The following is a 13,666-nucleotide window of genomic DNA, read 5'->3' as shown; positions in this document are numbered from 1 at the left end:
TCCAGCATGGTCCAAACAGTGGCAGTAATCGGTGCAGGACCTGCAGGTCTGACCAGCATCAAGGCCTGTTTGGATGAAGGTCTGGAGCCTGTCTGCTTTGAGAGCAGTCATGATATTGGTGGGCTATGGAGATTTAAGGTAATTTTCACATTTTTATAATACACTTTTTGTTTATGGTTGGTGACACATTTGCTACAATATCATTTTCAGTAATATTTGTTTAAAATGTACATAACTTTTCTGTTTAAGCACTGCTATTTTGAATGTATTGCTGATTCGCTGTATGATGTACTTTTTTGGAATGGTGATGGGGTGAGGTTATAACTGCACGCGACAAGCAGAATAATTGCTTTTGAATGCTATTTTTAACAATAGATTTACCTACCTACCTCAGCGTATTTACATGTAATAAAGCAAAAGGTTACATCACCTTTTGGCACTCAAATTGATTACTATATACTGTTTATATACTATACACACATGATTATATATTTTTTTCACATATCTATATTCTAACTTGTTTGAAATTACATTGACATTGCAAGTTGCAATTACACACACTTACACACTTACACACACACACACACACACACACACATATATATATATATAGATATACTATGGCATGTAGTTCTTGTACTGATTATTTTCTTTAACTAATCTGGTCCCCATTTGCCCAAATGTCATCACCTGTTTCTTTTTGGCTCAAAAACAAACAAAGAATCTCTTGACAATGCCATTCATAGTAATATATTTTTGTATACAGTATGTGCTAGAATAGCCCTGATTTTATGGACATATTTCGTATGTGTAGCAAACTGTTGTGACACCAAATCATATTTATTTGTAATAAATGTGAATGTGAACAATGACAAACTTATGTATCTGTCACAATCCCTGTTAGGAGAAACCAGAGTCTGGCAGAGCCAACATCTATCAGTCAGTGATCATCAACAGCTCCAAAGAAATGATGTCTTTCAGTGACTTTCCTCCTCCAGCTGAGTTCGCCAACAACATGCACCACTCAGAAGTACTACAATATCTGCGTCTCTACGCCCAAACCTTTGGACTACTACAGCACATCCGTTTCCATGTTAGTGGCTCTTTAGTTTGTTCACATACTTTTCAACTTTTCTCTCTATTGCAAGAATGATAAAATACTTCTAGGAGTTACACAAGAATACAGAAAACATTTTTGTTAAAGTTTGATCATGCTTTTGAAATAATCAAAATCAATAATTATTCAAATTCCTGTCAATCTTGTTAATATGTTTCATGTGTAAGCTAAATGTAGTTTAATTTAAATGTATACAGTTGTGGAGCTGTTTGAAAACTGACCAGTTAATGCCCAACAATGTTTGTTTAAGTCATGACTTCCAATGACATAATCACAAAGGATTTGTCAGTTTTGCTGCTGGTTCTTCAGCATGTAGGTAAAAATGTTGTACTATGAAATGTTATACAATATTACACAATATGTGCTTGTTTGGCTCAGACTGCCGTGATCAATGTGACTCCGAGTCCAGATTTTGCTGCAACTGGCAAGTGGGAGGTGGAAACTGAGAGGAGCAATGGTCAGAGAGAGTGTCATGTATTTGATGCAGTGATGGTTTGTACCGGACACTTCACCCAGCCTAACCTACCCCTGAGAGACTTCCCAGGTACCTAGATTCACGATTTAAACTTAATTTAAGCAGGATAAACTCAACAAAGTATCATAACTCTAAAGTCACTAATTGCATGTGTATCAGTCCCTCGATGAAAAATACATTGATGTGTTACATATCACACAATTTCAGGTATAGAGAGCTTTGAAGGCAAGTATTTCCACAGTTGGGAGTACCGCAATGCTGAAGGTCTGCAGGGCAAAAGAGTGCTGGTTATTGGAATTGGAAACTCTGGAGGTGATATTGCCGTGGACATCAGTAGAGTTGCGGAGAAGGTAATTCTCCTAATGATCTTATTTGGTCTCTCTTCATTGCCAAGTATTGCTGTTCTGTGTTCTTTTAAGTCTAAGTTTGTAGTCTTAATAGCATCCTCAGACTTCGTCTCAACTCTCATATTAACAAAGTGGTGACAACAACGTTTCTTCACCTCGGAAAAATAGGTAGTGTAATAGGTAGCCAAGCTGATTTCTTAAATTTCCTTTTTACAACTTTTCCCCACAAAAAAATGAAAACAAAGAGACAGTCTGTCTCCAAATTGTGCTGCTCTTCTCATAACCACGACTAAGAGAGACTATTATTCTGATTCTTAAATCAGAGAGTGAAGCTCAAGTGTTGCCACGGCCAATTTAGACTTCACTGAGCAGTAGACAAAATGGAAGGAGACAATGTAACTGTTGCATATCATAATTTTTTGACCACAACCATCTGAAACAATAAAGACAATCAATCTTTCCCCAATTTTTTCCCCTCACTCTTAAGGCTTTCGTAGTGGCTTTCCAGAAGCAGGCATTAAAATCCTGGCCCTGGAATTCCGCACTTTGTGAAATAGAGAAAGGTCGGACTTATGCTATTTCCAAGAGATATATGGGTTCCTTGGTCCACTGAGTCGGAACTCTTGGCTTTTTTTGGTAATGGATTGATCATCGTCAAACTCTCAGATAACCAGAGAACTAGCATCACTAGGGGGAGCTTCAGAGCTAAATATAGAGTTCTTTTTTATACTGTTATTATATGTTATTATACTGTTATTTCTAAAAAATAAAAGTTAGGATTGGCTGTGCAAGGAACAAGGAAACTTTGTCAAAAAGGTTTCAAATTTCCTTTTTTTCACTGCAAAATATCACAGGAACCAATTTTGTAATGTCAGTTTTATCCCCAACATTATGCATCTTTAGCTTTTATGTTTTGCTTATTTGTGGAAAGGTATATTGAGCTGCATTAATTGTATAAAAGCAACGACACAGTTAAACTGCACTTGTGTCAAAAGCAGTGTGAAATTGCTCAGAACACAAATCTTAACACCTTAAAACCTTAATCTTCACACCCGATGCAGGTGTACCTCAGTACCAGAAGTGGAGCTTGGGTCGTCAGCCGAGTTGGACCTGGGGGCCTCCCAACTGATCTGGTTTGGAGTTCTCGAATGGATTTGATTATCCGTCAGCTTTTCCCATCCTGGCTAAATAAGAAGTTGGAAAAGAACCTGAACCAAGCCTTTGACCACAGTTTATATGGATTAAAACCAATGCATGGGTAAGGCAAAAAGTCAAACATAGCTGGATCAGCAAAATATGTTTGTTTGTTTTCTGATAAAGACTGAAACTGTAATGTAGGAAACTGTGTTGAGGATCAGTTAGAAATGGTTACCTCAGGTACTTTGTCCCCGACAGCACATTCTGACTTTATTGGCAGGATTGTTCAGTACATATCAACATAAAAGACAGAGAGGACTTACAGGTCACGGCAGGTAGCTGTACACCTCACATGTTCGTGTTCTACAGTGTTTTCTGGTCACTGACAAATAGGTATACTATGTATAAAAATTACCCTTTTCAGTACAACTCTAAATGACATCGCCTTTGACCCTGACACAGTGAATGCCTGTTCAGTTTATCAGTAACATTGTCATAGCAACATACAGCATCAGGTCCTGTTTCTAAAGCTCTGTGGTTTATAGTGTGGTGATAAAATCAGTTTGGGTTTGATTTCACATTATTGTTCCCAGTTGGTGATACAGGTCATTCGGACAGTGAACAAAGGAGACATACAAGTGTACACGATCCCTCATAAGAGCTTGAGTATTATTCCAAACAAGATTACTTTGCTTCACGAATTTTTCCTAAAGTTGAGACTACTTCTCTAACCTCTAACTACACATTTATGAAAATGAAATCATGCAAAGGAAGCAGAACGAGTCAATGTAAAATTGAACTGTGTCTATCTAATGCATGGCAATTGAATTATTTTAATGAAATCTTCAATATCTTACCTTGTTTTGATGTTTGAGAAGTTTATGTATAATTGACTTATTCAACTGCCCTGTTGGCAGGTTTTTCACCCAGATTCCTGTGGTAAATGATGATTTGCCAGCTCGTGTCATCTCTGGTCGTGTTCAGGTCAAACCCAATGTAGAACGCTTCTCTGGCTCCACTGTTGTCTTTGAAGATCGAAGCATTATAGACAAGGTAGGTTTTATGATTTGTCAGACTCAGCGCCAACCAATGGACACTAGTCATGAAAAATTGTCTCACACTAAAAAAATCCAATCTGATTTATAGTTATATTTTGTCACTCAGTGATTTCACATAATAATTGCTGGGTATTATTTGTTCCGTACAGGTGGATGTTGTTGTGTTTGCCACAGGGTACAACTACAGCTTCCCTTTCCTGCCTTCAACCCTACAGACTAAGTGTGGTTACAGGCTAAATCTGTACAAGCACATCTTCCCTCCAGGTCTAAAAAGGCCTACACTGGCAGTTGTGGGGTTCATCCATGCCCTTGGGGCCATCAACCCTCTAGCTGAGATGCAGGCTCGCTGGGCTACAAGGGTTTTCAAAGGTGTGTCAGTTTTTGTTTGACATTCAAAATACCTAAAGTGCTGATTTAAGTATGACTTCTTTGTATTCCTCTATTGCCAAGAGAGATTTCATTGACAAAAGAGGTTGTTTTTTTATTGCTGTTTCAACAGACCAATAATATAACTTCTTCTGAGACAATATAAAATATGATCTTTTTAATACAGCAAATTCAAATATCATAAAATCTCCAAGAAGTAGGTGTATCAGTATCTAAGTCTACGATAAAGAGAAGACCTCATGAGAGTAAATACAAAGGATTCACCACAATGTGCAAACCATCATCAGCCTCAAAAATAGAAAGGCCAGAATTGACTTTGCCAAAAACCACCTGAAGAAGCCAGCCCATCTCTGGTACAGTATTCTTTGGACATATGAGATGAAGATCAACCTGTACCAGAATGATGGCAAGAAGAAAGTTTAGAGAAGAATTGGGACAGTTCATGATCCAAAACACACCACATCATCTGTAAGGCATGGTGGAGGCAGTATGATGGCATGGGCATGCATGGCTTCCAATGGCACTGAGTCACTTGTGTTTATTGATGATGTGACCAAAGACAGAAACAGCCAGATGAATTCTGAGGTGTATCTCCTCAGATTCAGCCAAATGTGGCAAAGTTGATTGGACAGCACTTCATAGTACAAATGGACAATGATCCAAAACATACTGCAAAAACAACCCAGGTGCTTTTGCAGTAGAAGTGGAATAAAGAAGTGGAATATTCTGCAATGGCCAAGTCAATCACCAGATCTCAACCCAATTGCACATGCATTTCACTTGCTCAAGACAAAAGTTATGGCAGAAAGACCCACAAACCAGCAAAAACTGAAGACAGCTGCAGTAAGGGCCTGGCAAAGCATCACAAAGGAGGAAACCCAGCGTTTGGTGACGTCCATGGGTTCCAGACTTTAGCCAATCATTGCCTGCAAAGGATTCTCAACAAAATATTGAAAAGTACCATTTTATTTAGGGTTATGTTTATTTGTCCTTTTGAGACCCTGAAATGAGGAGTGTTTTTATGAAAAATAGCTATAATTCCTACATATTTAATATATTTTTGTTCAACCCATTGAATTCAACCTTAAAGTCTGCACTTCAATTCCTTTGTAGTTGTTTAATTTCAAATCCAATGTCGTGTCATGCACAGCTCAATTTATTTTTAATAATCTATCTACTTATTCTTTTTTCTTTATTTCACTCAATTCCCTTCCATTCCCTTTCCCGTTCAGGTTTGCAAACTCTCCCCTCAGAAGAGACCATGGTGATGGAAATTAAGAAAGATACAGTCATCATGCATCAGAGGTAGTTGTTAATGACTGAATTCTCGAGCCTCTAGCTCTATATTGGATTCAGATAACCCCCACTCTGTAATGAATGGAGATTGTTATCACACTTTTATTTACTGTGGTTATTTATAAAGAGTTGTTAGTCTAAAAGTCCAGGTCAGATGACTATCAAAGTTCATCTATTTGAAATACATTTAAATTGGCTCAGTAAAGGTTAATAACGCTTCTGCTGTCAACAAAGTAAAATTATTAATTTGTAATAACATTAAGTAGATCATTCAGTGAACTGTCAGCGCTCTATCATAATTTTACTGTCTGAGCTAAAGGGCCTCGATAGGCGATCTTGTTGTAAAATGATAACATTGGCTCCTCTTGTCCTTTTCACTTCCATGAATACAGTATCGTAGGAGCTTCTGCAGGGAGTGTCATCACATCTGCCACAGACTGACAGAAATGTGGTTCTCAACAGCAAAACTATGAGTGTAGCTTGGCCATATTCAAACAAATTGCTGCTATAACTATTAAAATACACAAATTCTAACTAAATTTCACATTCTAATGAGAACTTTTCAATATTCAAATAGTCAAATGTCAGCTTTTTTATGAGGTTATGCAAAAACACCTCTCTGGCCGTTGTTGAATAACTTCAAAGTCTTATGAGTCATGAACAGGCAGAGATGCAAACTAAAGCTTGCTGCAGAAAACATAGCTGCAATTTCATTTTAAATGACATGCTGTCTTTAAGCTATTCAGTAGAAACTGCGTGCACAACTCTTTTTGCATATTCTGTTCCCTCTTCCCATAGGTTTGCCTGCTCAGAGCGTAACCCCATCCAGGTGGACTACATCCCCTACATGGACTCATTGGCAGAGAAGATAGGGGTTTTTCCTAAAATGGCTTGGCTCTGGCTAAGGGATCCTAAACTGGCGCTGCAGGTTTTCTTTGGTCCGTGCACGCCGTATCAGTACCGCTTGAATGGACCAGGCCAGTGGGCTGGAGCCCGTCAAGCCATTCTCACACAGTGGGAGCGAGTAGCCACGCCTTTTAGGACCAGAGTGGTTCCAGAACCGACAACTAAACCTTCTTCAAGTCTGAGAACCATTGGGTTTTTTATAGGAGCAGGATTGCTGTACTGCTACCTCTGTGGTAAACTGCCACCCTCCTCCTCTTTCTCTTATCAAACACTCTTCACAATCTCAGGTGTGTGAATATCTAATCTTAACAAGTCCAATTCTAGACATTTTTAAAGGGAGTAGAATAGACATAAAAACCTCTAATGGACTGATTGAATGTTCCTTTTTCCAAGCTTTAGCATTTACAACCACTGAGGTTATCTGTGGTTCTTAATTACTTTAATAATGTGTTGTCATCAAGTTATTCCTGTATTAAAGTCAACCTTTAAAAAATTTGAGTTGCTGATGCCAGTCAGTGTGTAATTTTATTGCTTTTTAATTGACTTCACCCCACCATGACTGCCATGAGCTTCTAACTTGAAATAAATGGATGTATAGTCTGTGCAGGGGATCTGCGGTTGATGTTAATTCGTGCACGTAGTGTTGTATTATGGCAAAGACTGATTTGAAGCATATCAAACTCGGAATACGGTCGTCTACTTTGCATGGACTGCTTTTCCGAGCAAAGGTGCAGAATGTTTGCTTTTCCACGGTGAAATTGGCTTGGGCCATATTGGAGTCCGATCGCCGCCCAACCCTTCGACTTCTCTCCCCGCCCACTTGGTAGCTGCACCCAGGCTGGGACAGCAATGCGCGTCGTTGCCTCACAAGTGCTCAAACGTAAGTTTAAAGAGGGAGAAAAAAAAGTATACCGACGATTGCGCAATACTTTGCAAGAAGAATTTTCGCAGAAAGCCTGTTGACTGCTGAAACTGCAGGTTCGGATTTGTGTTGTTCGATGAAGTGCTCTAGCATGCAAAAAAAAAAAATAGATGTTGCGTTTTTCTTCTCTCCCTCTGGGAATGTAAACTGCATTTGAACTTCGATTGTTGTTATTTTTATTTCGATGCAATTTCCCGAAGGACCGCCAACTCTGCATTTTGTGGACACAGTCCGTCCGCCTCAGTGCGTGAAACCAGAAATAATGCGTTGACCTGAGCAGCTTGTTATTGTCCTGTTTCCCTTCCTCTCTATAACAGGGCTGAGAGATGACACGTCGTGTTGCTGTGATCGGAGGGGGCAGCTCAGGTCTGGCCTGCATCAAATCCTGTCTGGATGAGGGGCTGGAGCCCGTCTGCTTTGAAAGCAGTGATGACATCGGCGGCCTGTGGAGGTTCAAGGTGGGTCCCACCAGGTGATAAAACTAGATTGATTTTGTGTCTGTGATCAAACCCCCTCCTCAAGGCTGTCATGGTGTGTTACAGGAGAATCCCGAGCCCGACAGGGCCAGCATCTACCATTCTGTCATCATTAACACCTCAAAGGAGATGATGTGTTTCAGTGACTTTCCCATCCCTGCACACTTTCCAAACTTCATGCACAACTCCCTCATCATGGATTACTTTCGGATGTATGCTGATCATTTCCATCTCACCAAGCACATCCGCTTCAACGTAAGGATGCCTTGTCTGAAGCTCTGGTTCTGAAAACAACACTTTTTTTTTTTTTTTTTTTACCCCAGACTGAAATGATTATTTGGTGGTTAAAATGTCAATATCTGTATCTTTGTTTGGTCTGCACAATGGTGCAGTGATTAGTGCTGCCGCCTCATTACAAGATTCCATTAGTCGGTCTTTCTGTGTGGAGTTTGTTCTCCACGTGTCTGTATAGGTTTCTGAGGTTTCCTCTCACATTCCTAAAAAAAAAATGCAGCTGATTTATTAGTGACCTCAAGTTACCCAGATGTGTGAATCAGTTGTATAACTCTCTATGCAGCCCTGTGATCAGCCTGCAACAGGTCCAGTGTGTAACCTGCCTCTCGCCCAATAACGAGGCTCCAGCAATCCTAAGTGCAGGATAAGTAGAATAGATGATTTATCTATTTTTATAGCAACTAGTGATGAACTGTACTTGTCTCTCTGTCACCCAGACCAAAGTTTTGTTGGTGAAGCAAAGGTCAGACTTTTCCTGTTCAGGCCAGTGGGATGTTGAGACTGAAAACAAGGCTGGAAAGAAAGAAAAACACATATTTGATGCTGTGATGATTTGTATTGGGCATCACTGCCACCCCAACATGCCTCTCAATGATTTTCCAGGTACAACCCCAAACTTTTTAATCTTACTGAATCATCAGGAAGACAGGGATATTACATCACTCATCAAAAATATTTCATTTTCTGGTTGCATGGCCTTGATAACTTGATTTCTGAAAAATGGAACCCCCCATGGGGAAAAGATAATGGCAACAGTGCTGAAGCAGAGTTGAGTAAAAAGTCCTGCTAAAGTTGACCTTTGGCCCATTGCAGTGTGGTTACATAAAACATAATCAACAGAAAGCTTTATCTTGTGCATGTTAGCCTTGGCCCAATTCATTTTTTCAGTTTAAACAGCAACAGTAGGAATCTACTGACAGATTAGCAGAAATAAAGTAGAACGTTGCATTGCAATTAATGTGTGTATACTTTTTTTTCAGGCATTGATCATTTCTCTGGGAAGTATTTCCACAGCCGAGACTACAAGACCCCCGAAGAGTGGAGGAATAAAAAGGCCGTAGTGATAGGGATCGGGAATTCTGGAGGTGACATAGCAGTGGAACTGAGCAGAGTCACCAAACAGGTGGGGAGGGCTGAATCACACACACACATGCACGCACGTACACACACAAACACACAGGGCAACTGTCACTGGATTGCGTTAAAATGTCCAGCATGCCAAACTCATCATCTTGTGATTTTGGTCCTAAAATGTCACACATGTCTCGGCGACATGTTTATTCTATCAATATCATCACTTACATCAAGTGATGGATCAAAGGTAACTTAAATAAGAAATGTTCATTCAACAAAAAAAAAAAGCCTTCCAAAAGTTTGGGATCAAACAAATCAAAATAAGCACGTAATCGGATAAAGTCAAATGCAAATAATCACACTAGTCAAATGAAATAAAATGAAATGAAAACACATCTTGAAAATACACAATAAATTTCTAAGCCACCGTCAGTATTCCCTTTTAATCTGTTTTCCTGGTGGATCTATTCAATAACAAGGTCACATGTTTACTACTTTTTTTTTGTCTTGCCCTCGTCTCTGAAAATTGTTGTATAACTTGCGACATGCAAGGATGTCAATTACAATGGAAATTGTGCCTTTAAAAAATTTTACAGTTTTCCAAGGAGCTACTGAATACAAAAGTTTACATTATTCTAATAAATGTCATGTTCAAGTACAATATCATTGAATTTTCTAGCAGGGTCCCCCCCCACTCAATCTACATCTGTATTCCTTTATTTGAAAAAACAAAAAAAACAAAATGGTGAACTTTTTTCAACTGGCCCGCGACAGTTTTGAGAGTATACAGAAAGCTCTACAGCTGGGTTGCATGCACAAAATGAATCTCCGGACAGATTTAATACTTTTTATAGACAAGACCCGAATTCCAGCAATTTGTTCTAATGTTGTGCCTACTTTCATTTTTTTTGTCCTTGCTGTATAAGAATATTATGGCACACATTCTGGCTGAAAAAGTGACTGACATCTTCACCTTGCAGCTGTACCTGAGCACCCGGAGGGGGGCCTGGATTCTGAACAGAGTTGGGGATCACGGCTTGCCTCTTGATTTGCTTTTTTCTCGAGCAGCGTTCTTCCTCCAAAAATTACTTCCCTTTGGTGTTTTCTGTGGTCTGGTAGAGAAAAGGCTAAACCAGAGATTTAATCATCGTCTATACAACCTGCAGCCAAATCACAGGTTTGATACCCTACATTTGGAGCAAGTCTTCCTATATGTGTGTGTGTGTGTGTGTGTGTGTGTGTGTGTGTGTGTGTGTGTGTGTGTGTGTGTGTGTGTGTGTGTGTGTGTGTGTGTGTGTGTGTGTGTGTGTGTGTGTGTGTGTGTGTGTGTGTGTGTGTGTGTGTGTGTGTGTGAGAGAGAAAGATTTTTCATAACTGAGGATAATTTTGACAATAACACTTGAACTAAGGTCTCAGTATATAGATGTGAGTGTATATATACTGTATGCACATGTATATGCTGTATGTGTGGTCAACCATCATTCTTTATTGTAATTGCAAATGTCAGGTTGTTTTGCCAGCATCCCACCGTGAATGATGAGCTCCCCAATCGCATCCTTAGTGGAACAGTTCAGGTCAAACCAAACATCCGCAGATTTCATGGGTCCAGTGTGGAGTTTGAAGATGGCACTGTAGTGGATGAAGTTGACTTGGTGGTAGGTCATTTTGTCTGCATACTCACCGTTATATTATTATATGTGGTCCTCTGCCCTGGCAACGTAGATGGCTGTGCAGGCATTAATTTTTGCGTGTCTGACTGAGTTGTCTCCTGCTTTGCAGGTTTTCGCAACAGGTTACAAGTTTTCCTTTCCCTTTCTGGACTCACATGTTGTCTCGGTGTCCGACAACAAAAGCTCTCTATATAAATATATGTTTCCTCCTGGACTGGAGCGACCCACTCTAGCTATCATAGGTCTCGTACAGCCACTGGGAGCCATTATGCCCATCTCTGAGATGCAGGCCAGATGGGCCACACGGGTGTTCAAAGGTAGTATATGCGCTATGAAAAATTGACTCTAATTTTGTTGAAAGAAGAAAATAATACATTGTTTACTTAAAACAGGTTGCCTCAAGCTTCCCTCTGTTAATGCCATGTTTGAGGAAATCCAGCATACACAAGAAGCTATGGCTAAAAGGTCTTCCTTTGGATTTATTAAATTCTAGGAATATTAACATACATCAGATCAGAGAATTAGACCACATTGTCCATTAAAAAAAAATCAACGCAGGTCTCTCCTTTTCAAGGTATGTCACCAGTAAGAGACACACCATCCAAGTGGATTATATCAGCTACATGGATGAGATAGCGGATATGATTGGGGTTCGCCCCAGCATCCTGAGGTTACTCGTGACTGATCCAAGGCTAGCATTCCACGTGATGTTTGGTCCAGGGAGCCCTTACCAGTATCGTCTCAGAGGGCCCGGAAAGTGGGCTGGGGCCCGTCAAGCCATACTTACTCAGTGGGAGAGAGTGGCCAAGCCCATGCAGACCAGATCCTGTGATGAGCCCAAAGCCGAGAGATCTTTTAAGTGGCCTGTGATTCTGTCTGCTGCTGTTGTGGGTTTGGCTGCCTACTTCAGCAGGGATAGCATCTCAGCTTTACTGCAAGATCCGACTGAATTGTTAGACAAGATCAAGATGTACCTACCTACATCGCTGTATGCTGTTACTACATAAACCATTTGTGACTATATTTTAACCTGTGTATAATTCACAATCAAATGATGATACACAAAAAGGACCATACAATATAGATTAGTGCCCACTTTTCTGAAATGGACCATATCATAACATCTTATATAGCAGTTTCCAAAAGATTTTTCTCTCCATTAAAGCAATTACTCAAAAATTACTTTCTTTATTTGCTAGGACCTTCCCCTGTTATTTCTTGAAACCATAGCAGAGTTACATGGTAACTACATTACTAAACTGAGATTCATTCATCCACTTTCCAACATTTCTTTAATTCATAATTTGTGGGTTGTATTTGTGATAAATGATTTTGAACCTATAACCAAGTAATCTGCTTAATGTGGATTCAGGCTTCTCGTTGGTGATGGATAGTTGATAAGTTGCATTAGGCAAGTTCAGTCTTTCATATCAGAAAAGAATATTAAAAATCTTCCTATACCTCTCATTATTCCAAAATGATTGAACTGGTTTCTCAGTATTCCTTGATTTAGCATAGGATGTGTTACTGGTGTCTGTAAAACAATTACGATTGATTTGTTAACAAAGGCATTCCTGTTTTAATGAATTTCCTTTTCTAACTAATAACAATAATCAAATTATATTCATTTGATGCTGCTCTAGCCTATATTTCAAGCAATGTTTTATGACTGTTAGTAAATAAAAGGAGATCTCTAATGCTGCCATTCCATAGTTGTACCTGGTGACCCCTGACATTATTGGTCACCAAGCATGGTTTTTGCTAATTGGAGTAGCTCTTTCCTGACTTTTGAGCCCTTAAGTGAGAACTTTCATTCATTCAATTGTAATTACTCATGCAAGCAAGAGGCATTGCTGTAAAGTAGACTGATGAGAAAAAAAAACACAATAAACAGAAGGCATTGCAATGCTTATGTGTCAAATGACTAAAGTTTCTCTTGTGTTTTACTTATTCAATTTTATACAGTTCCAGAGATTTGTCCTTCAAACAGGAGATACAATGCACCAATGTGTTGAGAGATACATTGCCTCTTTCACCTCATGTCACCTTTCGGTTGCCTCCAGGTGCGCGTGAAAAACAGTGAGGAGAGTGGGAAGATCAAAATGGAGATAAGATAAATTTCCATTCAAACACACATATATGAAACATCCATGCCTTTTCGCGCATACACTACTTATACTACAGTCTTAAGTCATACAGGGCTATGATACATTATAGATTTTCAAAAAACTAAAAATACTAATGATAAAAAAAAAACATTTGATTAATTAGAAATATTGATTAATCAAATATGCGCCTTCAAGGCATTTTTATTTAACTATCTTCAAATGAAGTAAATGGAAAAAAGTCTTCCATCATTGGACATCAAAATGCTGTTTGTGCAATAACGCCATCTCATGGTAACTGCAGGAGAGACCTGATTGGTTAAAACTGCCCGTGCACTCAGTTCTACGGTTGTGATTTTGTCATACTGACATCACATCGTGAAGGAAATTCCCTTGGCGTCT

At 39.3% G+C, this 13,666-nt stretch overlaps 2 protein-coding genes across 3 annotated transcripts; both read left to right on the top strand.

Moving 5' to 3' along the window:
- On the top strand, nt 1–7,018 carry LOC147225688 (flavin-containing monooxygenase 5-like). Its single transcript, XM_086162206.1, has 9 exons — nt 1–138; nt 905–1,093; nt 1,496–1,661; nt 1,800–1,942; nt 3,001–3,197; nt 3,994–4,129; nt 4,284–4,503; nt 5,754–5,826; nt 6,616–7,018. The coding sequence occupies exons 1-9, from the start codon at nt 7–9 to the stop codon at nt 7,016–7,018; spliced, it is 1,659 nt and encodes a 552-aa protein (XP_086018332.1). The 5' UTR covers nt 1–6.
- A 527-nt stretch (nt 7,019–7,545) lies between these two features.
- Nucleotides 7,546–13,077, top strand: LOC147225687 (flavin-containing monooxygenase 5-like). 2 transcript variants are annotated; one of them, XM_086162180.1, is made up of 10 exons: nt 7,546–7,603; nt 7,963–8,103; nt 8,188–8,376; nt 8,853–9,018; nt 9,396–9,538; nt 10,470–10,666; nt 10,997–11,144; nt 11,269–11,476; nt 11,552–11,624; nt 11,734–13,077. In XM_086162180.1, the coding sequence occupies exons 2-10, from the start codon at nt 7,972–7,974 to the stop codon at nt 12,164–12,166; spliced, it is 1,689 nt and encodes a 562-aa protein (XP_086018306.1). In that variant the 5' UTR covers nt 7,546–7,603; nt 7,963–7,971; the 3' UTR covers nt 12,167–13,077. The 2 variants fall into 2 exon arrangements, with proteins under 2 accessions (XP_086018306.1, XP_086018305.1); XM_086162179.1 differs by having other exon boundaries at nt 7,565–7,701.
- The last annotated feature ends 589 nt before the right edge of the window (nt 13,078–13,666 follow it).

Source organism: Fistularia commersonii, chromosome 16 (genome assembly GCF_037954325.1).
Source record: "Fistularia commersonii isolate RoL2024-O1a breed Wild chromosome 16, RoL_Fcom_v1.0, whole genome shotgun sequence".
Lineage (NCBI taxonomy): Eukaryota > Metazoa > Chordata > Actinopteri > Syngnathiformes > Fistulariidae > Fistularia > Fistularia commersonii.
Note: the sequence above shows the minus strand (reverse complement) of the source record. Positions and strands in the feature narration are given on the sequence as shown.